Genomic DNA, 26,163 nt, shown 5'->3' on the forward strand with positions numbered 1-26,163 from the left:
AGAAGCAGTTTTGTTTGAGGAGAAGGTTGGCAACACACTTGATGGTGCACTGGTGCTACTCCTAGGTTTATCTATGCTCGGGGCTTTTTTGATGGTGCTCAGGAAATCATGGTGTTAGGGATCAAATTAGGGTCAGCTATATGAAAGACAAACACCTGGCATTATCTCTCTGGCTGTAATCAGTTAAAAGAAAAATCATTTGCATAAGAGGGAGAAATTTTTGCTGTAAGACTTTTCTAGAACTTTCAACAAGAATTTCTAATAAGGCATCTTATAAACAGTAATAGATTAAATAGCAAGTTGAGATATAATTATATGGTATTGGGATTTTCCTAAAATGGCAACATTGGAATTGAAGTCAGTGCTGTCTTTAATTTTGTAATTTAAAATCTTTGTGACCCTAATTCATGCAGTCATTGCAAATTCAGTTTGTATGCATGACATGTCTCTATATGTCTCAGTATAACTCATTAAAGCACATTTGGCCTTGATGAATATTACTGATACCTAAAGAATTATTTCTTTTATTACGAAAATAGTTGATTTCAGAAATATATTTTAGAACTGTTAGGTATATTTATCCACTGAACTATTTTAAATCTGAAATGATTCTCTTTTATCTGTGTTAGTTGGAGGAAATGTGGACTGGAAGCAGATAGCAAGTATTCAGGAGTCCATTGGAGAAACCAGTTCTCAGAGTGTTGTTGTTGCTGTAGATAGGTAAGGTATTTATTTTATTCCCTTTTCAGATGCATTCTATTTTAATTTTTAGCATTTAGATATGTTTTGCTCAGTAGTACAAAATTTTAAATTGCTGTCAAAATAACTATATAAGATATACTGTTATTTACTGTGATTTAAATGTTGGAGTTCTGTTAATTTTGCATTTTTAGATTTTAGGATACAGGAAGATAAAATAGAAAAACTTGTGATAATAGGTACTAATTGGCCTATAACAGGAAAATGTTAACATTGATGAAGATAAGCCTTGCCTGACTGTGCTCAGGGCTTACTTCTGACTCTGCTCTCAGACATTATTTGTGGTAGGCAAGGTAAGCATCTAGCTTACTGTATTCTCTCTCTGGCCCTTAATGCATATTTTAAATACTTGGAGGAGGACAAACATGGGTCATGTGTAAGGTAAGCATCAAGCTTACTGTATTCTCTCTCTGGCCCTTAATGGATATTTTAAATACTTGGAGAAGGACCAACAAATGAATCCCCAAACTAGCAGAAGAAAGGAAATCATTGATAAAGAAATTAAAAAAAAAAAAGCTGGGGCCAGAGTGATGGCACAGTGGATAGGTATTTGCCTTGCATGCAACTTGCCTGGGTTTGATCCCTGTGTCCCACATTGTCCCTAAACCTGCCAGGAGCCATTTCTAAGCTCAGAGCCAGGAGTAACCCATGAGTGCCACCAGCTGTGGCCCAAAAACCGGAAAAAAAAAAAAAATAGAAATCAAGAAAGCAATGCAAAGGTTAGAGAAACCAGGAATTGTTCTTTGAAAGAAAAAATAAGACAGATAAACCTTTGAGTAGACTCACTAGGAAAAAATTGGAAAAATACCCAAAACATGGGTCAGAAATGAAAGGGGAGAAATTACAAAAGAATTTTCATTGAATATGGGCAGAGGGTGTGAGTGGAGGGATACAGGGTGAATTGGTGGTGGGAATGTTGCACTGGTGGGGGGGGTGTTCTTTTTGTGACAACAACCCAACTATAGTCATGCTTGTAATCACAGTGTTTAAATAAAGATAAAAAAAAGAATTTTCATAAATTTAAATTATCATGAGGGTACTATAAACAGCTTTACACTATAAAGTTGGTGAATCTAAAAGAAATGAACCAGTTTTTAGAATTAGTTGTAGAATTTGTTTTAGAGATTTCTCAAAACTGAATAAATAGGAAATGAACCTAAATAGGAAAGCTACAAGCAAGAAAATTGAACAGTAATTAATAATCTCCCAAGAACAAAAGCACTGGGGCATATTTCTTCTAGCAAAATCTTTAAAGACAACTTAATATCTCTCCTCCATAATCTAACCCCAGAAATTGAACAGGAATGTTTCCTTACCATTTCTAGCCCGACCAGTTTCCCTGATGAACATCTATTCAATAAGATAATATCACCACCATCATGTGGGATTCATCCCAGGCATCCAAGGAAGATTTGATATAATTCAATCATTTAATATATTCACATCAATAAAAGGAAAATTGAATATCATATGATGTTTTGGTTGATGCAGAGAAAGCCTTCTATAAGTTAAACATGCGTTCATGATAAACTATCTCAGCAAAATAAGAGATGTGGGAACCTTTTTCAAGATAGTGATGGCCAACTATAATAAAACCACTGCCTGTAACATTCTTTTTTTTGTTTTGTTTTGTTTTTGGTTTTTGGGTCACACCTGTCAGTGCTCAGGTGTTACTCCTATCTCTATGCTCAGAAATTGCCCCCGCAGGCTCAGGGGACCATATGGGATGCTGGGATTCCAACCACCATCTTCATGCATGCAAGGCAAATGCCCAATCACTGTGCTATTGCTCCGGCCCCAACCTGTCTGTAACGTTCTTTTTTTTTTTTTTTAAATATATTTTTATTTAAAAAACATGATTATAGTTAGGTTATAGTCACAAACAGAATACCCCCTTCACCAGTGTAACATTCCCCCCTCCCAGTGCCCCCCTCCCACCTTCCCATCACCTGCCTGTATTTGAGACAGGCATTCTACTACAGTTATTTGTTTTTAAGTTCAGTAAATTATTTTTTTTCTTAAAGGATAAGGGTTAAAAAGAATAAGAAAGGTGTGACAGTGGCAATTGCCGTTATTTGCATAGGCCCAGAAAAATATGGGGAAAACGGAAAAAAAAAAATCCTTGGCCTGATTACAAGAAGGCCTCACCCCCGAAGTTATTGGCATAAGACCGACTCTGGGCTCCAAGCATACCAGTCTGTCCAATCTGAGTCATTCTCCATGGTCCCGGTGAAACTTTTTCACACTTTAGCTGTTGTTGATATCAGGTTCCTATATTTAAAGATTCTGGATTCTATGCATTTCTTTCATCAAAATCAGGCTGATGTGGAGCATCCTCTAGTTTCAGTATACCAGTAGATGCAGAGCGATCTGTCCTGCAAGCAGGCTGTAGCTGAGTTGTCTGGGTGTTGAGAGCACTCTTTGGAGTAAGACAATGCCAGAGCAGTGGTTGGTCTTCCCTGGTAGAGGTTTGGATCCTGGCAATGTTATAGACAATTGTGGTTGTTTATCCATTGTTCAGGGGTGTATGGACATTGCCCATTCTTCTGAGGTGTAAGCCAAATCATTATGCCAATGTTCAGGGTATAAGGCCTACCTGAATTACCAAATTTGTGTTCCCATCTCTATTAGATAAGAACTTGTTTGCATATGTATTATTTTCCCAACTGCCTATAACATTCTTAATGGTGAAAACTGAAAGCATCCCCTCTAAGATAAGGCACAAGGCAAGGTTATCCACTGTCTTTACTTTTATTAAGTATAATATTAGAAGTCCTAGCAATGCAAATTAGGTAAAATAAAGAAAGGGATCCACATTGGAAAAGAAGTGAAACTATCACTATTTGCAGATGACATGATACTATATATAGAACATCCTAAGTAAAACATGGAAAAGCTCCTAGAAATTATAAATAATACAGTAAAGAAGCCAGTTACCAGTTCAACACTAAAAATCTGTTGCATTCTTATTGCAAATACTGAACTAGAATGAAAGAGATCAATATGTTTGCTCCATTCCAAATAGTGTTCTGAGACATCAAGTACTTAAGAATCAAAAGATGTGAGGGAGCTCTATACCTTGAAAACTAGAAAGAGATAAATGATGAACATAGGAAATAAAAAAATATTTTGTTTTAAGATTAGAAGAATCAGTCAAAATGATCCTCCTCTTAAATTATTAATTTAATAATATAAATTATATAGATTAAGTGCAACCCCATCCAAATTCATATGCTATTCTTCAAAGACTTAGAATAATCAATACAAGGTTTGTATGGTCATGAAACATGCTGAATAGCCAAAGCTACACTGAGAAATAAGAAATTGGGAGGTCTCTTACTGTCTAACTGGAAACTTTACTGTAAGGATAGAATGCTTAAAATAGTACAGTACTGGAATAAAGACAGTTTCTTACCAGTTTCTCACTGGAATAAAGGTAGAATCTGTTTCTACTGATAAGAATCTAGTATCCAAAGACAAATACCCAGATCTGTGTCAATTAATTTTCAACAAGGGAGCTAGGCACATGAGATGACATAAAGATAGCCTCTTCTACAAATGATTTTGAGAAATCTGGATAACCATCTCTAAAATAAAGAAGTTGGACTCATAATCTCACACTTTACACAAAATTCAATTCAAAGTGAATCAAAGAATTAAACATAAAGTACATTAAGGAAATTTTTGACAGGACACTTCAAGATTTGGACTTCAAAGGTATTTTCATTGACATGATTTTATTGGCAAAGACACAGAAACAAAATAATGAAATGGGACTACATCAAATTAAAAGAGTTTCTGCATGGTTAAAGAAACACAAGGTAAAACTAAAAGGCACTTCACTATTGAATGGAAGAAACTCTTTGCATTCAGTACATCAGTTACAGGTTTGATAGCCAAGATATATAGAGAACTCATAAAATCAAAACAAAGCCCTATCAAAAATTGGGGAGAGGAAGTAAACAAGTACTTCTGAAGAAGACAAATGGCCAATAGACACATAAAAAATGCTCATCTTGTATTATCAGAGATATTCTAATCAACACAACAATGAGGTATCATCTCACATAGAGTGGTATACATCCAAAAATAACTCAAAAAATTGGGAACAATCTGTTTTGTGAGGATGTGGTGAGAAGGGAACTTTTAGTTACTGCCAGTGGAAATGTTGTCTGATTCATTCCCTATGGTAAACTGTAGAAGACATCTTTAGAAAATAAGAATAGAGGGGCCAGAGAGATAGCATGGAGTTAAGGCGTTTGCCTTGCATGCAGAAGGACGGTGTTTGAATCCCGGCATCCCATATGGTCCCCCGAGCCTGCCAGGAGTGATTTCTGAGCATAGAGCCAGGAGTAACCCCTGAGCACTGCCAAGTGTGACCCAAACAAACAAACAAACAAACAAAAGAAAGTAAGAATAGAACTTCTATGTGACTCAACAATTTAGCTTCTTGGTATCTACCCCACAAAAACATTCATTCAAATGAACATAATATCCACACCATTGTTCTTAATAGCAGCACTTAGGTTAAGGACGAGTAAATTCTGAAGTTTTATATATTCATCATGGAATACTTTGTAACTATAATAATGGATGAAATATAATTTGCTAAAACCTGGATGGAAGTAGAGGATATCATGTTAAGCAAAGTAAGTCAAAGAAGAAAGATAGATATTAGGTAATGTCATTTATTTATGATATGTAGAAGAATAAGAGAAGGGAATGCAAGATATGGTTCCTTAGATTACCTAGGACCCTAGATTATAGAACTGAAAAAAATAGTGAAGGAAAAACTAAGAGGTAGGAGGTGTGGAAGAGTAAGAAGACACAATAGGAGGCTACAGGAGCAGGGACCTCCAATGTATTGGCAGTATAAGATGTGGTGCTTCTGTATATCTGAGCAGAACCAATGAAACTGAAAGCATTAAATTCAAATTTAGGAATGTGTATGCCAAGGAGGGGATTGGGGCTAGGAGAGAGATTGGGGACATTGGTAGATAGAAGTTGAAACTGGTGATAGGATTGGTCTTGTCACATTGTGTGCCTGAAACTCGTCTATGAATAACTTCGTAGATCATGATGCCTTAAAAATAATTTTAAATAAAATAATTTTAACTATGGTCAAAATATTAAAATTCATATCTTCGATTTATTAAATTATATTATTCTTGGGTGATAGATTGTTTTATTAAATTTGTCCTGAATTTCTTTCTGAATGAGTTTATTTTGGCATATAATATTCTTCATACCAAAACCTAGTGAGAAAAACCTGCTGGTCAAATAAATAGGGGTAAACATATTGTGAAGTATTTTCCTGAAAAGTAACATATTCAATGAAAACAAAGTGATTTACCAACCAATAGGAATATTGTTTGTTTTGAATAATTTGTATGGAAAGTATAGGAACTAAAATTAATATTAAATTTTTTTAATTATTAGTTCTTTATACATTTTATTTCAATCCGTGGAACATAATGATTGCATTAGCGTGATAACATTTTCAAATGATCTCTATGTTTTTTGTGGGGTTTTTTTTTTTTTTGGTCTTTGGGCCACACTCAATGACGCTCAGAGGTTACTCCTGGCTATGCACGCAGAAATTGCTCCTGGCTTGGTGAACCATATGGGACACCGGGGATGAAACCACGGTTCATCCTAGGTCAGCTATGTACAAGGCAAATGCCCTACCACTGAGTCATCGCTCTGACCTCAGATGATCTCTATGTTTATTGAAAATCTTACACATTAAGATTTAAGAGAGGGGCCGGAGAGATAGCATGGAGGTAAGGCGTTTGCCTCTCATGCAAAAGGTCATCAGTTCGAATCCCGGCATCCCATATGGTCCCCCGTGCTCGCCAGGAGCGACTTCTGAGCATGGAGCCAGGAGTAACTCCTGAGCACTGCCGGGTGAGACCCAAAAACCAAAAAAAAAAAAAAAAAAAAAAAAAAGATTTAAGAGAATAGGGCATGAATTATTTAGCTCAAAGGCCTATGGCACATGTTTTTGCATGTAGGCATTATAGTTTTGATACCCTGGATGTTCCTTGAGAACCTCCAAGAACAACCCTTAAGCATGAGTTGGGGGGGCTGGGGGAAAAAAAAAAGCATTAGTTGGAAGTAGTTTCTGAGCCCTGCTGGGTGTGGTCCCAAACCAATGTAGAATTCAAGAGACTATTGGACCCTTTGATTCAGGAAGTCCTAATCTTCCTAATGTAAGGTTAGAATTATTAGGAATTACTCACTGTACTAAATGAGACCAATTTACTTACATAAAACTAAACTATACAGGAGCTGAAAAGATAGTACACAGCAGGGAAATGCTTGCCTTGGACGTTGCCAACCTGGGTTCCATCCCTGGTATCCCATATGGTTTATTGAGCCTCACCAGGAGTAATTCTTGAGTGCAAAGCTATAAGTAAACCCCTGAGCATTGCTACATGTAACCCTCCTCCCTCCATACTATACTATACTGAAGTAGACTTTGTTTTTTAAAGATACCAGATCTCCTTATACTGTCTACTATTAGTATACTCTACTTTTAGTACACTGTCCTACATTTTGGGACTTACTTTCACTTATCAGAAAATACATAAAAGCTCATCCCATTTCATTTTTCCATAAATATCTTTCAGTTAAGTTGAAAAACTAAATAAATGTTAACTTTAAATGTATAAAATTATTGCATATAGTTTAATCTGAGTTGAAATTGTTTAAAGTTTATTTGATCTAAAATCACTGTTTATTAGCTTGAGGAGGGAGGCATTGCTTTGTTGCTATTTATAATGTGGGTGAAGTGATAAACCAAATATTAAAAGACTTAATATTAATTGATATGGAAACTACATATTTTTTGTACAGGCGATGTAGAGTCTATTTAATAGACTTGATTTTAAATCATAGCTCTCTAGCTCTAAATGCTTCCACAGTCTTCTGTGTTCTCCCATATGGCTTATCTTTAGCATAAAATATTACTAAAAGTATGTGATCCCCAACCCCTCAGGCTACCAAAGAAATAGGAATTGTAATGACTTTTTCCTGGAACCATGTCTGCTCTAAACCTATACTTACAGAGCCTTTGATATTAGGTAACTTCTTAGTCCTTAATGCCTGTGCTCTAATTCCAGTGCCATAACAGCATTTGTTGCTTCTTTTATCTTTCCACTTTGTCCTTTGTTCCCATCACAGTTTAAATAGATTCTTCTTATGTTTTGTTCTTTTGTTTCTCCTGCAATATTCAGGGATTTACTCTTTTTTGTATTTCTTGTATTTTGTATTGTCTGCCATAAAAATACCTTTAGTTTAAGAAATCCACTATAACAGTTTTTATTTTTATTCATGTTTGAACATTGTACTCTGGACATTTTAATTTTGGGGTTCCAATGTACAAACTTCTTTTTTTATTTTTTTATTTTTTTATTTATTTATTTATTTTTCGTTTGTTTGTTTTTGGGCCACACCCGGCGGTGCTCAGGGATTACTCCTGGCTGTCTGCTCAGAAATAGCTCCTGGCAGGCATGGGGGACCATATGGGACACTGGGATTCGAATCAACCACCTTTGGTCCTGGATCAGCTGCTTGCAAGGCAAATGCCGCTGTGCTATCTCTCCGGCCCTTTTTTTTTTTTTTTTTTTTTAATGTGCAAACTTCTAAGGTATTGTTCCTTTACATGTGTGGGGAACTTCTGGCCTGTAAATAGTACTCTAGGAAAGTCACGTGATCAATCCCTGGTACATGAATTGATAAGCGTGAACTTCTCATTGGCAGCCTGCCTATTGGCTAATAATATAAATATGGTATTATATATATCCTAATTGCACTTGATAGAAATAAGGTTCCCCACCCTGCTTTAGTTGTACCTCAAAACCTAATTTACGATTTTAGTTTTTTGGTTTTTTTTTAATGATTTTAGTTTTTAAGCTTTTTTTTTTCTGCTTAGTTTTTGTTACTCGGTGCCAGGATTTGGAGATTTTCAAGGGTATCAGGGTTTAAAATCTTATACAGTCAGAATAGGGAGGTTTTCATAATAGAAAAAAATTAGAACATATTTAAATTACGTTTTGCTAAGTTTAGTTCAGTGCAAAATAACAGATGATTAAGAAAGTGGATCTGGGGCTACCTGTTCTGGCTTGAAATGATTTTAAGGAAGTTAGTAAATACTTTTCTTGTTTATAAAATTAGTAGTTCGTATAAACTACCTCAAGGAGTGGAGTATATGTTTGGCATACACAGACCCCAGGTTTAAACATTGTAGTATTCTAAGCAGTAAGCTCTCATGGCGTCTAGAGGTGAAGTCTAAATAATAAATAAGATATATTTCATATTTAATAATGTATTGGGAATTACTAAATAAATGGATATGTATAGATATTTACCCTTGACTAATAACTCACCTTGTTATTATTAGTAATTCTTTCTTTTTTTTTTTTTTTTTTGGCTTTTTGGGCCACACCTGTTTGACGCTCAGGGGTTACTCCTGGCTATGCTCCGTAATCGCCCCTGGCTTGGGGGGACCATATGGGACACCTGGGGATCGAACCGCGGTCCGTCCTACGCTGGCGCTTGCAAGGCAGACACCTTACCTCTATCGCCACCTTCCCGGCCCCTATTATTAGTCATTCTTACTCAGATTCCTGATTCTGAATATTTTACCTGCTTATGTCTATAAATTTTTATTTTGATTATCTAAATTCTAAAGTATACATTTAGGGGCCGGAGTGGTGGTGCAAGGGGTAAGGCATCTATCTGCTTGCCCGTGCTAGCCTAGGACGGACTGAAGTTTGATCTCATGGCGTCCCATATGGTCCCCCAAGCCAGGAGCAATTTCTGAACTCATAGCTAGGAGTAACCCCTGAATGTCACTGAGTGTGGCCCAAAAACCAAAATAAATAAAATTATATAAGTATGTAAAGTATACATTTTAACTAAGGACTAAAAATTTTATTCTTGAGGGTTTTTTGTTTGTTTGTTTGTTTGCTTTTGATCTATTCCTGGGTTGCTCAGTGATTTTTCCTGGCATTGCACTCTGGAATCACTCCTGGCTTGCTCAAGACCATGGGATACTGAGGACTGAACCTGGTTTATCCTCATGAAGCAAACACTTTACCTGCTCCTCATTCTTTCAAGTTACATCAAACTCTTCATTGCTGTGAACATAGATTAAAAATGAAAATCTTTAAAAAAGAGAACCAATATAATTATGCTGAAATATTTTTGAAACTTTTAAACATGTTAAAAGCTCAGTGAAGAAAGCTTAGAAAAGCTGGATACAATAGTTTAACAGTAAAATATTTAAATGTTGAAAAGCAGTTTAGTCACATTTTTATTATTATTTGAGACTACAGGGTTCTTTGGAATCATTTTGTTTTTTTTGTTTTTGTTTTTAGGGCCACACCCATTTGATGCTCAGGGGTTACTCCTGGCTAAGCGCTCAGAAATTGCTGCTGGCTTGGGGGGACCATATGGGTCACAGGGGGATCAAACCGTGGTCCTTCCTTGGCTAGTGCTTGCAAGGCAGACACCTTACCTCTAGCGCCACCTCACCTGCCCCATAAATATAAATAGAATTGTACATGTTAATAGGGTGAAGAACGGGAACTCATGCAATTAATATTATTCTTAGGGTCTAATAAATTACTTATCTAGTGCTTGTAAATCAGTTAATGGAAGAACATACCCTTAATTTAATATGCTATCAAATACAAATGAGGGTAGAACATCCAAACTATACTTGTTACTAAACTATATGATAAAAAGTGCTCCTTTGAGAACTGGAAAAGTAGTACAGCAGATAGGATATGTGCTTTGCACACAACTGATTGACTGACAATTCCTAGCACCCCATATGGTCTCTTGAGCTCTGCCAGGTGTGACCCCAACTACTCTCACTATTCTCCATATATATATATATATATATATATATATATATATATATATATATATATATATATATATATATATATATATATATATACTCTTGAGAACCAGGAAAATAGCTTCAATGGTAGAGCACATGCCTAGTACTGGTCCTAGTATTGGTTCCTATGGGGGACCAATAGTATGGGTAGTGGGAGCTGAGTACTGCCAGGTATGGTCTCTTTCAAAAAAGAAAACACTCCCTTGATATTTGATATTTTTTGTTTTCTTGAAAGTGTGCTACTCCTAGCTGCTCAGAGGACTAAATGGTGCTTCCATATCAAACTTGAGCATCCCTATCCAGATTATGGGCTCTAGTTAGACCACTTTTGAATTGATGTAACAGAAGTGTGATTTGTTTTGTTTTGTTTTGTTTCTGGTTTTTTTGCCGGAGTCACACCCGGCAGCGCTCAGGGGTTACTCCTGGTTCTATGCTCAGAAATCGCTCCTGGCAGGCTCAGGGGACCATATGGGATGCCGGGATTTGAACCACCAACCTTCTGCATGCAAGCCTTACCTCCATGTTATCTCTCCGGCCCCAGAAATGTGATTTTTATATATTTTCTAAATTTATTTTTAGAATATATACATGGTCTTAAAAGATTTTTCAAATTGATAATAGCAAGTGAAAATTTATGCATTTTAAAATTGGCAATTCTTTAGAATATTTGCAAGATCTACAAGACTTGAAACTTTGGATGAGATTTATTGTTTTGTTTTGTTTTTGTCTTTAGAATATTTACAGGATCTACAAGACTAGATGGAAATGCTATTGGTATGTATATTTATTTATTCTAACTTAAACAACAGTTTTGACCAAAAGACTTAAAAATTAAGTGGGTGTATATTTTTATATTTTAGTGGATTTTGTTCGTTGGCTCTGTGCTGTGTCTATGGATGAATTGCTTTCTACTACACATCCAAGAATGTTTAGTCTACAAAAAATAGTAGAAATATCATATTACAACATGGGAAGAATAAGACTGCAATGGTCCCGAATTTGGGAAGTTATTGGAGATCATTTTAATAAGGTATTCGATTATAAAATTTACTTAAGAGTTATAATCTTTTTATTGTAAAATTTCAAAATTGGAACTTTTTCCTTATTTAACAATTTTGTTAATGTTTTTATATTTAGAAATACCTTTGAATCCACTTTATTTTTGAGTGTTCTACTTTTTTTTTTTTTTTTTTTTGGTTTTTGGGCCACACCCTGTTACGCTCAGGGGTTACTCCTGGCTATGCGCTCAGAAGTTGCTCCTGGCTTCTTGGGGGACTATATGGGACGCCGGGGGATCGAACCGCGGTCCGTCCTAGGCTAGCGCAGGCAAGGCAGGCACCTTACCTCCAGCGCCACCGCCCGGCCCCGAGTGTTCTACTTTTTAAGAATTGAATTAAGCAATGTTTTTCTTTTAGAGAAATGTTGTTGACAAACTTATATTTTCTTCTGCAGAATTTAGAATATACCTATCTATACTTTAGTAATACACGTTTTCTAAAACAAAAATAATTAATTTTTTAGAATTTTCACTGTTGACATTTAGCACCCTATATTTCTGTTGCCTTTCTAGGTTGGCTGTAATCCTAATGAAGATGTCGCTATTTTTGCAGTAGACTCCTTGAGGCAATTGTCAATGAAGTTTTTAGAGAAAGGGGAACTTGCTAATTTCAGATTCCAGAAGGATTTTTTAAGACCATTTGAACATATAATGAAACGGAACAGGTATTATATTTATTAAATTTGATCATATGAGAAAAATATTATTTCCACAGCAGAGGGGAAAAAGAAAAATGAAAATAATGGATGCATTGCTTCCATACAGCTGTCCAAGCAATTATATTAATGTTTTAGGTCTCCAACAATTCGAGATATGGTTGTACGATGTATAGCACAGATGGTTAATTCTCAAGCTGCAAACATACGGTCTGGATGGAAGAACATTTTCTCTGTGTTTCATCTAGCTGCATCTGATCAAGATGAAAGTATAGTGGAACTTGCATTCCAAACAACAGGGCACATTGTCAGTGAGTATTCTGTTAGGCTTGTTTAAGTCAAAGCAAAATTAAATGAACTCTCAAGTGTTTTAAGTATAAGATTGCCAGCCTTTGTATAGACTTTGTGTTTGCTAAGTTTTGCCTATAGGGCTAGAGTAAATAATGCTATTATTATAGTTAACATTTAATGAATAGGTTAAGTACCTTCCATGTGTTTTCTTCAGTTTTCATAATAACTGCGATAAATAGGTCTATTAGCTCTTTTTAAAAATTTAATCAGTGAAATGACAAAGTATATTACAAAGATATTTATAATTGAGTTTCAGACATACGGTGTTCTAACACCAATCTCTTCACCAGTGTCCATTATCCTCTACCAACTGTCCCCAGTTTCCACACACATACCCGTCCTATAGCAAACACTTCTCCCCTTCACCATGGTCCTCTTGTTCCCTTACCTAACTTATCCTCACTCCCACCCCAAACCCAGTGGCAAGCTTCCTTCTAAAGATCAGATCTACTGCTCTTGGGTATTTGCTATTCCTCTACAAAGTTTCTTTATATCCCACATATGAAAGAGATTATTCTGAGTATGTTCCTCTCTGATGTCATTCAACATAATACTTTCCAGACCCATCCACGTAGCAGCAAATTTCATGACCGTCTTTTCTTACAACCAAGTAGTATTCCATTGTGTATATGTACCATATGTACCATAGTTTCTCTAACCATTCATCTTAACTCTTCTGTAAAGACTAAGAATCTTAAGACCAATATTATATTGTTAGTTTGATATATTTATTGTTAGTTTATTTATTGTTTTATTTATTTATTGTTTATTGTTAGTTTGATATTTTGTTAGTTTGAGTACAAAACTATCAAATAATGGAGTTGGGCTACAATGCCAAACTTAAGGAAAAGTCTCTTTAACCCTTATATACTTATATACTATAATATATACTTACATATTTATATATATACTTAGATATATACTTATGTCCAGACTCATTTTAGAACCCCAAAGTCAATTTCAGTACTAGTAAGCACAATAACATGTCAAATAACTATTTTTTATTTTATTTTTTTGTTTTTGTTTTTGGGTCACATCCGACAGGCTCAGGGGCTACTCCTGAGCTATTATATATATACATATATATATATATATGTATATATGTATACACACACACTTAACATTAAGTATACTTATACTTATATATATTTTATATATATATACTTAACATTAAGTTAAGTATACTTAAGCTATATATATACTTATATACTACACAGACTCTTTTTCTCTTAGATGAAAATGAAATACTGAGAATATAAGCTAAGCCTGTCTAAAAATAAAGCTAAGCCTGTCTGAAAATAATATTATGACTATAACTCAAGAATAATAACATTATATAGTTTATCATTTGAGTACTCACTTGAATTGAGTAATGTGCTAAGCATTATTTTACTTATTATTTACTTGCAATTGTCCCATAAATATTACTATTTTTTAGTTTAAGAAATTTAGATATAGTTTATATGCAGTTTGACTTATTCACTTTACCATTGATTTGACATTTATTGTGCACCAGTTACTATTAAGTGATGCATTAATAACAAACAAAACAATCATTTTTGTCTTTACTGCTCAGTGTGATCAAGGAAGTTGTTGAGATAGACTATTGAACATCAAAATCCTTAACCATAAGAAGTATACCTTGAATCTAGAAGTTTATGTATTTTTGCTAAAGTTTAGAATAATTACTATGCTGCAGGTGTGGTTCACTGGTAGAGCACAATGCTGTGCTGGATTCTATTCCCAGTAATGCAATAAATAAATGAATAAGGAAAGAAATATGACTGAAAACTTTAATTCATTTGCTGTGTTTTCCTTCCCTTTTTAGCTCTTGTGTTTGAAAGACATTTCCCAGCCACCATTGATTCGTTCCAGGATGCAGTAAAGTGTTTGTCTGAATTTGCATGCAATGCAGCTTTTCCAGACACAAGTATGGAAGCAATTCGATTAATTCGCCATTGTGCAAAATATGTATCTGATAGACCTCAGGTACACTGTCTATTTTTATTTTGGGGTGGGAGTTGAAGAGTTCATTTCAAGTGGAGCTATACAGTTCCTGCAGTGCTTTGAATCATTTGGCCCAGCCTGGGATGCTGGGGACCTTCAAGCACTACACCTGATGATGTATGATGGCTAAATATATTTAAATATTTTCTGAATATTTTGCTTATAATTAATATTCATACTTTATGGAATATTGTTACAATTCTGTGCTAATAAAGAAGCTGAAGCATAAAGTTTTAATCTATGCCTATGGTTGTATGGCTAGTAAGGGAGGCCTGGGTTTTTATCCTTGCTGTGATTTAGTTATTGTTATTGTGCTTAATAGTACTGAAATTGACTTTGGGGGTCTAAAATGATTTTGGACATAAGCACTGATGAGTTGAATTGATGATCTTACAAGTCCAATTCTTACAAGTATATGGTAGTTTTTTTCTATCTAAATGATGAAAGGGGGGAGAAGGAAAAAGAAATTATTTAAATTGAGTGATAATGCAGACAGCTAAGGTTAGATTTGAAACAGAAAAAAAAAATTCAAACCAAAAGTTGGTTTCAGTTTTTGACAAAAATTGCTTCCATTTTATTTGAACAAATTGTATTGCTAAATGTCCCTGTATTGTTTTGTCTTTAATAAGCTTTTCTTTCTTTTTAAAGGCCTTCAAGGAATATACAAGCGATGACATAAATGTGGCACCTGAAGACAGGGTGTGGGTGAGAGGATGGTTCCCAATTCTCTTTGAGTTGTCCTGTATCATCAATAGATGCAAATTAGATGTAAGAACCAGGTAACAGCCACTATTTATAAAGTTTTGGAAGATTTATTTTTAATTTTTATTAAATTTTCTCATATGAATATAAGTTCTTGAGTTAAAAACCTCAAAGCCTGTGTTTTAGCAAATAGAGCAAAAATTAGGCAGTTCTTTAAATCAGTTATTTAGAGCAAAAATAAAGTGGACATGTGGACATGTATTACTTTGCCTTAAAATTTTAAGGAAATTAAAATTTCTATAGCCTATTTTGAGTTTTAGCTCCTATTTTACTACTGTATGTGTTACCTTTTCATACATTTCCAATTAGAAATTACAGTGATGGGGCCCGGAGAGATAGCACAGTGGCGTTTGCCTTGCAAGCAGCCAATCCAGGACCAAAGGTGGTTGGTTCGAATCCTGGTGTCCCATATGGTCCCCCGTGCCTGCCAGGAGCTATTTCTGAGCAGACAGCCAGGAGTAACCCCTGAGCACCGCCGGGTGTGGCCCAAAAACCAAAAAAAAGAAATTACAGTGATGGAAAATTCTATTTTCTCATAAATGGGTATCTTAACAAGTAAACGTGTTAATTTGCCATAGAATGAAAACACTAAATTTATCATAGGTTTTTTTGGGGTTTTTTTTTGGGGGGGGGTTTGGTTTTTGGGCCACACTCGGCGGTGCTCAGGGGTTACTCCTGGCTGTCTGCTCAGAAATAGCTCCTGGCAGGCATGGGGGGCCATATGGGACACCGGGATTCGAACCAACCACCTTTGGTCCTGGATCAGCTGCTTGCAAGGCAAATGCCGCTGTGCTATCTCTCCAGGCCCAGTTTATAATAGTTTTATGTAATAAATAATTTTTAGGGATGGAGAGATAGCACAGCAGAAGGGGGTTTCCCTTGCAAGCCACCGACTTAGGACTGACAGTGGTTCAAATCCTGAAATCCCATATGGTCCCCCGTGCCTGCCAGGACCGATTTCTTAGCACAGAGCCAAGAATAACTCCTGAGCACCACCAGTTGTGGCCCAAAAAAAAACAAAAACAAAAAATAAGTTTTTATATACAAGGATATGTAGCAGCAGCTGATTTAGACTTAAAAAGCATTATTATCAGTTCTTAAATAACCTTTCAAAGACTTTTATTCTGTCATACCATTTAGATATTTGCAGCTAGAAAAGGAGTGTTTGTAAATATTTTGTACATATATTTTGCTAGATGAGAGTAACAGAAAGGATCAAGTTTCTCAGTGGTTGCTTTTTTCAAAGCAAAGATAATAAGGAATATCAAGAAGGCAGATATTTTTTAATCCAAAATATCCTATAGCTCAGTTTCAGAATCAATTTTAAGCATTGCTTTTGGTAGTTATTGAACTATTAAAAACATAAAGGGGCTGTAGCGATAGCACACTGGGTAAGGCATGCTCATGGTTTATCCCAGTATCCCATATAGTCCCTGAGCCTGCCAGGAGTAATTTCTGAGTGCTGCAAAGCCTGAAGTATATAACCCGTTAGTGTCACTCGATGTTGCTCCAAAACAAAACCATAAAAATCTCTCAGGAGGATTTAATGTCATCTTTTTAATAGTTCTAATAGTTTTTTTTTATTTTATAATTTTAGGGGATTAACAGTAATGTTTGAAATAATGAAAACTTACGGTCACACTTATGAGAAGCATTGGTGGCAGGACTTGTTTAGAATCGTTTTCAGAATTTTTGACAATATGAAATTGCCAGAACAGCAAACTGAGGTAAGAGCACACAAATTTTTTATTTAATGGTTTTTTATATAATATTTTTCTTTTTTGAACAGGGCATCCCCAATGGTACTGTGACTACAAGAATTTCATGCCCTTTCCACACCCCCTTCTCTTCTTTCCCTAATGTTCAAGATCAAACCCAGAGCCCCATACATGTTAGACATGTATTCTACCACTTTAACTATATCTCCTATTTATTTCTCTAATTTCCTGAACTCAATTTTTTTCTTTATTCTAATGTTAGAACCTTAAAACCTCAAAGCTTTCTTTATATTTTATATTTTATAACAACTTTTTATTCTGAACTGGTAAAGAATTGGTAAAGAATACTACAGCAAAAAGTTTTATTATAGCATCTTTACTATAAACCATCTCTTACTATGCATTTTAAAACTTTAGCTTTCCTAATTTTTTCCAGATAGTTTGCTATGTGTAAGTTTCTACAATTATTATATATTTGAGAAGCAAAGAAAATACATTTTATATGTTCTTAGTCTTTGTGCTTTCAAATTAGCCATACTTCAGCAAAATCATTTTTATTGGGGCATACAGCTGATCTAGGGTGGACCTCAGTTCCATCTCTGGTGACCGACCATACGGTTCCCAAGTCAGGAGCGATTTCTGAGCGCATAGCCAGGAGTAACCCCTGAGTGTCACTGGATGTGGCCCCAAAACAACAGTAACAACAACAACAACAAAAAACGAAAAACAAAATCTTTTTTGGTTTTTGGGCCACACCTGGTGACGCTCAGAGGTTACTCCTGGCTATGCGCTCAGAAATCGCTCCTGGCTTGGGGGGACCATATGGGATGCGGGGTGCGGGGAGGGGAGGAATTGAACTGCTGTCCATCCTAGGTCAGCCACGTGCAAGGTAAATGCCCTACCGCTGTGCCACTGCTCTGGCCCCACAAAATCATTTTTAGTTTAAATCTGTGCTAATACATACTTGGATAAATCCTTACTATTCCCTTCCTCAAAACCTCTTTGATTTTATGTCACATTCCGAAGCAAAACTAATGATTGTTAATCATTCCTATCTTAGAAAAGCCATACTGATAATACCATAATACCACATCACTGGAATGAGAATTTTTTAATAAATAAACAAATAATGTAGTAAACATTCAAGAAACAAAACTCAGCAATGCTCAGGGGCTACTCCTGACCTGCTGAGTCATTCTTATTGTGCTGGGGAATTAAACCTGGGCCTCCTCTGCTCATGTGCTTACACACTGAGCTATCTCTCCAATCCCAGAAAAAAAAATTAATGAATCATTATAATCAGAGTAACAAATAGAATATAATAAATTATAAATTTAGTATTCTAAAGAGAATGTTGTGCTATGAGAGAGACGTGTAGATTTACAATTATATATGCAGACATTTATTTCATTCTGGTAGTTTAGGAATGCTTTAATGATTGTGTCATGACTTTCTCCTAGAAAGCTGAATGGATGACAACCACTTGTAATCATGCACTCTATGCAATCTGTGATGTATTCACCCAGTATTTAGAAGTACTCAGTGATGTACTTTTGGATGATATTTTTGCGCAGCTTTATTGGTGTGTGCAGCAAGGTAGGTCTACATCAGATAAATGACAAAAATGTTAAATGTGACCCTAGTGCTACAAAAATAAATTGATCTTTTCTTTTCTAGACAATGAACAGTTAGCACGATCTGGTACAAACTGCTTAGAGAATGTTGTTATCCTGAATGGAGAAAAATTCACCCTAGAAATATGGGATAAAACTTGTAATTGCACACTGGATATCTTCAAAACCACAATTCCTCATGCGTAAGATAAATTTTATATAACTATTCATTTATATGTTAAATGATAGAGATTAAAATAAAGGATTTATTAGTAAGTTTTGATTTTTTTTTTTTTTTTTTGGTTTTTCGGGCCACACCCATTTGATGCTCAGGGATTACTCCTGGCTAAGCGCTCAGAAATTGCCCCTGGCTTGGGGGGACCATATGGAATGCCGGAGGATCGAACCGCGGTCCTGATCCTTGGCTAGTGCTTGTAAGGCAGATACCTCACCTCTAGCGCCACCTCGCCGGCCCCAAGTTTTGATTTCTTAAAATGGCCCATCAATTTGTATTTATTCAAAACATCCTTTTTATTGGGTGGTGACAAGGTGGTGTGTTTGGTCCCTACCCCATGTGCTCAGAGGCAGTTCCCTGGCACAGTGTTTGGGAGTAACCTCTCATGGTACTCAAGGTACCATTTTTGGTGCTGTGGATTTGAATCAGGGTTGGTAAAATACAAGTCAAATTCCTTAATTCCTGTATTATCTCTCAGGCCAAAATAAAACTCATAAAACCTACAACGAATACATGAATAATATTCTTTATAAACCAAAATGTTTATTCTGACATCCAAAATTGGAATAAAAATTAATGGGGCCAGAGTGATGGCACAGCAGTAGAGCGTTTTGCCTTGCATGTGTCTGACCTAGGACGGACCTGGGTTCGATCCCTGGCATCCTATATGGTCCCCCAAGCCAGAAGCCATTTCTGAGAGCATGGCAGGAGTACTCCTGACCATCACCAGGTGTGGGCACCCCCCCCCAAATCAAGTAACTTTACTTTTATAAGATTTTATTTTTTCAAATTAAACCAAGAAATGTTTTTAAATGAAAAAGGAAATTCTCAACATATTATTTTCAGATACTGTAGGATTAATCATCTAAAACAAATTTATTTTTAAATGTTGTGCAAATTGTCCAATATTTTTTTTTATTTGGGACCATACCTTGGCAATACTCAGGTTATTCTTGTCTTCCTGGCAGCTCAAAGGACAATATAAGATGCCTGGAATTAAATCTTGCCACATGCAGCCACATGCAAGGGTCTCTCTGGACCCTTATCCTGTTTTTTAAAAGATAAAGTTTTGGGTTTTTTGGGGAGCCACACCTGGTGACTCTTAGGGGTTACTCCTGACTATGTGCTCAGATATTATTCCTGGCTTGAAGGATCATATGGGATGCCGGGAGGATCGAACTACAGTCTGTCCTAGGTTAGCACATGCAAGGCAGACATCCTACCACTTGTGCCACTGCTTTGGCCCCTGAAAGATAAAGTTTGTAATTAAATTGTTGGGACGGGATTTTTACCAATGGGCAAACTTAAGACAAATCCCTCTTAAGTGGCTAGTAGATGGTTTGTGAAAGACAAATTTGAACATACTTCCCAGCTTAAGCTTGGGCTCATTCTGAAAAAATGTTGCCTTTAGAGCAACAGTTTTAATTAATATCTACAGGTAGATTTTTACTTAAGTCAGCTTTTTAAGGAGACATGTAATGCACAAGCACTAATCTGTCGATTTAGGATTTTTCTTAAAGTTTCATAAAACTTTTAATATAAGTTTAATAGTCAGAATATAAGAATCCTTTTATAAATATCCTAATCAATAAGAAATAGAAAGTCAAATAGAATAGATTCAAGAAAGCAATATGCAGTTATAATTATAGTAAAATGAACCGAAATAAGCTTTTTCTTGTAAACCAGTGAACATTTTGGTGGGAATTTTTGTTGGAGCAAAAGTTACGAATAAGTGATTTTTTTTGTCAGTTTCCCTGTGGTTCTTAAGTAAGCAAGAAACATTCCAACACCACAACTATGACAGTAAATTACCTTTTCTTTTAGATCAAGTAATTAGAAAAAGTAAGCTTAAATTTTTTGAAGCTTTTCAGAAAGTGTTTTTGCAGTAAAACTGACATGAAGGAATATTTTCTGCAAGTATATATCAAACTGTCACTAGATTTTATTTTCTTTTTTCAGCAAATTGTTCTTTACAATAGTCAAAGATGGTTGTTATTTGTAGTGTACTATTCGTTACTATTTTGTGACAAAACTTACTAACTTTAATATCTTTTATGCTCTTGGTGACTGGTATGATTTTTGTGTTTTTAAGTCTTTTGACTTGGCGACCCGCTTCTAGAGAAACTGTTCCCCCACCTCTGTCTCCTATGAATGAAAAGCAATTGGTAAGTTTTAATAAATAAATCTTTTTAAAAAATTATTTATAGTAGTTCTACCATTGACTACATTCTTAAATGTAAATTGCAGTTCATCCTCTTACTGTCTAGTATTCTATTTTAATATTATGGTGGTAAATTTCCTCTATCACTAAAACTTCTGTGCCACGAAGAGTTTTTAAATTATTCTTTAATATAGATAAAATTATCTAAGGCATAGAACAAAATTATTTCAAGAGTGTAGAGGCAGGGGCTCATTTCTTGTAAGAATTTCCATACCATTCTAAAGATATTATTTAGTATTAATTAATTTAAATTTAACTTTTTAATTTTGATATAATTTGACTACAGAAAAGGAATACAGTAGTACAAAGACTCTAATGTACATCTTTTACTTGGTCAATTTGTTTTGTAAGCTTTCCATAATGAATTCTATAAACACTAAGCTTAATGGCTTAAAACTACAAAAATTTACTCTGAATTTCAGAATGCTGGAGATTCCCTAAAATACTTATAGGGAAATGCTTCTTTTAACTCTTCCAACTCTCGATATTCCATCACTTGAGCAAGACACATTACTACAGTCTCTGATGCCATTTTTTCGTGGCTCTGTAAAGTAAGATCTTAACTTTAGGCTAATGTGAGTTCTATGGTGAGAATTGAATCAAGTAGTGTGTGGAATGTCAGTATTGAGCACTCAGAAATTGCACTGCTTGGTGGGCTCCTTGGGATGAGCCTCAAGTCTGACTCTTGGTCTTCCCTTATGCTACTGAGACCTATTGCTGCCCTGACTCTGCTTCTACTTTCTTAATATCTGCCTACTGTTGTTTACTATCACACTGTCTATTATTGCTAGTGCCTACATTTCTTTTTCCCCACTGCTATTTTTCCTCTTCTCTTCAGTACTACTTATATTTTGCCAATAAATTTTGGCGTTCTTTTCTCATGGCAAGTTCCACTGAGTTGTGTGCTCTTTATTTTAAAAAATTGTGTATAGAGGGGCCTGAGGGATACTGAAGCTATGAAGGCATTTGCCTTTCCTATGACTGAGTACCACAGGGGAGTTCTCACTGAACACAGAACCAGGAGTTAGCTCTGAGCACTGTCATGTGTGGCCAATCTCTCCACCAAAGAATTATTTATAAATTGACATGTTATATGCATTCTTAACATTTAGATATTTTGTTTAAAATATTTTTGGTTACCATGATCAAATAATTTTTCCTAATTGATAATTAGATGTAATAAATCACTCTTAAAAGTAGCTCCTTACATGTTAATACTTAGGATAATATATATGGCTTTAGGCATGTGTATCACTTCACTGATTAATAGTAAATACTTTTAACAGTTGATCTTTCCAGCAATTTTTGGAACTGGGTTTGATCTATATAGTCTAGCTTCATTTTGTGTAGAATAGGGAATGAATGATCATAACCCAGTAAAGTTCAAGTTAAATATTTTGGGGGGGTGTCTCTGTTTTGGCTTGATTTGGTTTGGTTTGATTTGGGGGCCATACCGGTAGTGCTCAGGTAACTCCTGACTCTATGCTCAGAAATTATTCCTGGCAAGCTCAGGGAATATATAGGACTCCGGGGACTGAACCCGGTTGACTGACCATGTGCAAGGCAAATATCCTGCTCACTGTGCTGTCACTCCAGCTCCATCAAGTTAAATATTTTGATTAGCACTTTAATGAGCATGCAAGCACCTCATTTATTTTTTTTTTATTTGGAAAACCAGGTAAGGTTTCAATGTCTCATTTCCTTAAGTTCAATTTCTCATTTCTCTATGATTGTTGCACCACTCTAACAAAATGCAGAATCCTTTTCAGCTATTCTGTAGTATCTGACCCTGTGCCAGTGTTTTGTATTTATTTTTCAATTCTTAATAACTTCGACACAGAAAGTGACTTCATTTTCAGATTACAAGATCTCGGCTAAGGGGGCCATAGAGATAACACAGCAGTAGGGCATTTGCTTTGCATGTGGCCAACCAAGGAGGTTCGATTCCCCGCATTCCATATGGTCCCCTGCCTGCCAGGGGCTATTTCTTAGTGCAGAGCCTGTAGTAACCCCTGAGCACTGCTGGGTGTATTCCAACATCCAATCGATAAATATTTTTTAAGAAAAATTTCAGCTTTACTGTTTTCAGATTTACTGTTTTCCTAGGGTTATATTATATAGTGCTGGACTGGACTGGTATACAATGAGGCTTAGGTAGTAGAGTTTGCATTACCTTGCATGTGTAGGACCCAGGATTCATTCTCTGGCACCAGATGCTCTGTCCCTACCATTACCATGTGGCCATCCCAGCACTCTCTGGCATTACCCTTGAGTTCAGCTATACTAGAAGACAACTGTGCTCACCACTATACCACCAATGCCACTGTTGAGTTCAGCTATACTGAACTCAAACATTCAGCCTCATAACACTACAGTTCTAGTTAGTCACTTTGCCACTGACCTTCCCGGTCATCAATTCCTGGGTGACAAAAGAGCTGTCCCTAAAATTACACCTATAACATTTCCCTGTGTTCACCCTATACAAGACTGTTAAAATTTCATTTCTGCCACACGATTCATGGGTATTGCTTTGTGCCACTCACAGTGAAGCCTCACACATTTTTTTAAATCCATTTTGTCAGACTCAATTCTATTAATATTAAGGGTCTCAAAGAAAGCTGTTCAAGGCTAGAGAGATAGAAGGTTCAACAGCAGAACATTGACCTTACTTATGTGAGGCACTAAAATAAAAGGAGAAAATGGAAAGCTTTTTACTTAGACTGCTTTATCTATGTCTTGTTACTTTAAATAATGTTCTTATAATTGCATTGTATAGAAAGTAATTTTTATAGGAACATAAGGTAAACATTTCAAACAATACAAAATCCTGTCTCTCTTTCATTGTATTAAAACACATTCTTGTTTTATTAGGATACAATATCACAGAAATCTGTAGATATCCATGATTCTATTCAGCCAAGATCTGCAGATAGTAGACAGCAAGCACCATTGGCTTCTGTCTCTGCTATGAATGAAGAAGTCAGCAAAATTAAACCTGCAGCAAGTGAGTTGTTTGTCTTAATAAAAAATAAACTACTTTGTTTGCTGTAGGAAAGGGATGACATTCTCGCTTTTGCTTTATTAACCTGAACTGTACTTGAGCATGTGGTCGCTTTTGGACAGCCCTGATAAATAGGCACTTTCTTGCAAATAGATGATCAGGAAAGATGCTAACACAGTGGTACAATTTTTTTTACTAATGTTTTCGTCAAGCACAGAAGACGTGCTTGACATCCTCTACATCCTCGTATACATGCCAGCCAGTAGGTAACATTTCTGCATTTTCATAAAGAATAAGGTCCCTTCCTTTTCTTTTTCTTTAAACAAAATCAGTCTAATCTCATTTTCTGAAGAAAAATTATAACGAGAAGATAGACTCCTCTTAAGAGAGAAGATAGACTCCTCTTAAGAAAAGCAAGATGCATTATTTTCCTTTTTTTTTATTGTGGTAAGTGAATAATTTAGTATTTAGTACTTTTATGGTTGCACAGTTATGCAACTAGTAACTCTGTCTCCAAAGTATCTTTATGAGGGGCCAGTGCAGTGGCAATAGAGGTAAGGCGTCTGCCGTGCGAGCCTAGGATGGACTGCAGTTCGATCCCCCAGCATCCCATATGGTCCCCCAAGCCAGAAGCAATTTCTTTTTTCTTTTTTTTTTTTTTTTTTTTTTTTGGTTTTTGGTTTTTGGGCCATCTGTTGACGCTCAGGGGTTACTCCTGGCTATGTGCTCAGAAGTCGCTCCTGGCTTGGGGGACCATATGGGATGCCAGGGGATCGAACTGCGGTCCGTCCTAGGCTAGCGCTGGCAAGGCAGACACCTTAACTATAGCGCCACTGCGCCGGCCCCGTCCAGGAGCAATTTCTGAGCACATAGCCAGGAGTAACCCCAAGCATCAACAGGTATGCTCCTCTCCCAAAGAAAATCTTTATGAACCCAAGAAGAAAAGTATTGATCTTAGCTGTCACCTATCTGCTTTTTATCTGTGGATTTGTTGTTTATCAATAATATCATATAATATGTAACCTTTTGTATATGGCTTCTTTGACTTACAGTCCTTTTTTTTTGTTTGTTTGGTTGGTTGTTTAGTTTTAGTTTGGGGCCACACCTAGCAATTTTTTGGGTTTATTGTTCTGCATTCAGGGGTTATTCCTGGCAGGTTTGGGGGGTTATCGTGGTTACTGAGGATCAAACTTGGTCACCTGCATTCAGGATAGGGGCCCTATACTATCATTATGGCCCCTCGTATTTTCATATCACATAATATGTAATTCCTTTTGGTGAATTGAATAGTAATCATTTGCAAAGATATAACACACTTATATTGTTTACCTGTTGATGCACATTGGGGTTTGTTCTATCTCTTGGCTCTATCTTGAAAATGCTGCTATGAAATGTAAAGTACAAGTCTGCTTCAATTCTTTGGGGAATGGAATTGTTAGGTTATACAATAGATGATACTCTTAAATATTTTGAAGAACCACTCAAATTAGGTTCTACCCAGCTACATTATTACATATCCAACAGTTACCCTAATTTTTATGCACCTTAACAGAAAAACTGTTGAGTTTTTTTGTTTTGTTTTGTTTTATGGGTTGTTGTTGTTTTTAATTTTTATTTATTTATTTATTTTGGTTTTTGGGTCATACCCAGCAGCTCTCAGGGGTTCCTCCTAGCTCTACACTCAGAAATCGCTGCTGGCAGGCTTGGGGGACCATATGGGATGCCAACATTCGAACCACTGTCCTTCTGCATGCAAGGCAAATCCCCTACCTCTGTGCTATCTCTCCGGCCCCTTAAATCTTTGTGGTTCTATTTCTATTTAGTAGTTTATTTTGTTGCTCATGCTTTTGGTGTCATAACTTAGAACATT

The 26,163-nt window shown here is 35.9% G+C and overlaps 1 protein-coding gene across 1 annotated transcript in view; it reads left to right on the plus strand.

Annotated features, from left to right (window-relative positions):
- The window catches only part of ARFGEF1 (ADP ribosylation factor guanine nucleotide exchange factor 1), a 126,863-nt gene that overhangs the window by 91,486 nt on the left and 9,214 nt on the right, over positions 1 to 26,163 (plus strand). Inside the window, exons 23-34 of the mRNA XM_049781796.1 lie at positions 630 to 720; positions 11,406 to 11,446; positions 11,533 to 11,702; positions 12,243 to 12,394; positions 12,524 to 12,696; positions 14,565 to 14,725; positions 15,392 to 15,522; positions 17,103 to 17,232; positions 18,684 to 18,819; positions 18,901 to 19,039; positions 21,164 to 21,236; positions 24,164 to 24,296. Coding sequence (XP_049637753.1) covers positions 630 to 720; positions 11,406 to 11,446; positions 11,533 to 11,702; positions 12,243 to 12,394; positions 12,524 to 12,696; positions 14,565 to 14,725; positions 15,392 to 15,522; positions 17,103 to 17,232; positions 18,684 to 18,819; positions 18,901 to 19,039; positions 21,164 to 21,236; positions 24,164 to 24,296 — 1,530 coding nt within the window. The remainder of the gene's footprint in view (positions 1 to 629; positions 721 to 11,405; positions 11,447 to 11,532; positions 11,703 to 12,242; positions 12,395 to 12,523; positions 12,697 to 14,564; positions 14,726 to 15,391; positions 15,523 to 17,102; positions 17,233 to 18,683; positions 18,820 to 18,900; positions 19,040 to 21,163; positions 21,237 to 24,163; positions 24,297 to 26,163) is intronic.

This window comes from Suncus etruscus, chromosome 10 (genome assembly GCF_024139225.1).
Source record: "Suncus etruscus isolate mSunEtr1 chromosome 10, mSunEtr1.pri.cur, whole genome shotgun sequence".
Taxonomy (NCBI): domain Eukaryota; kingdom Metazoa; phylum Chordata; class Mammalia; order Eulipotyphla; family Soricidae; genus Suncus; species Suncus etruscus.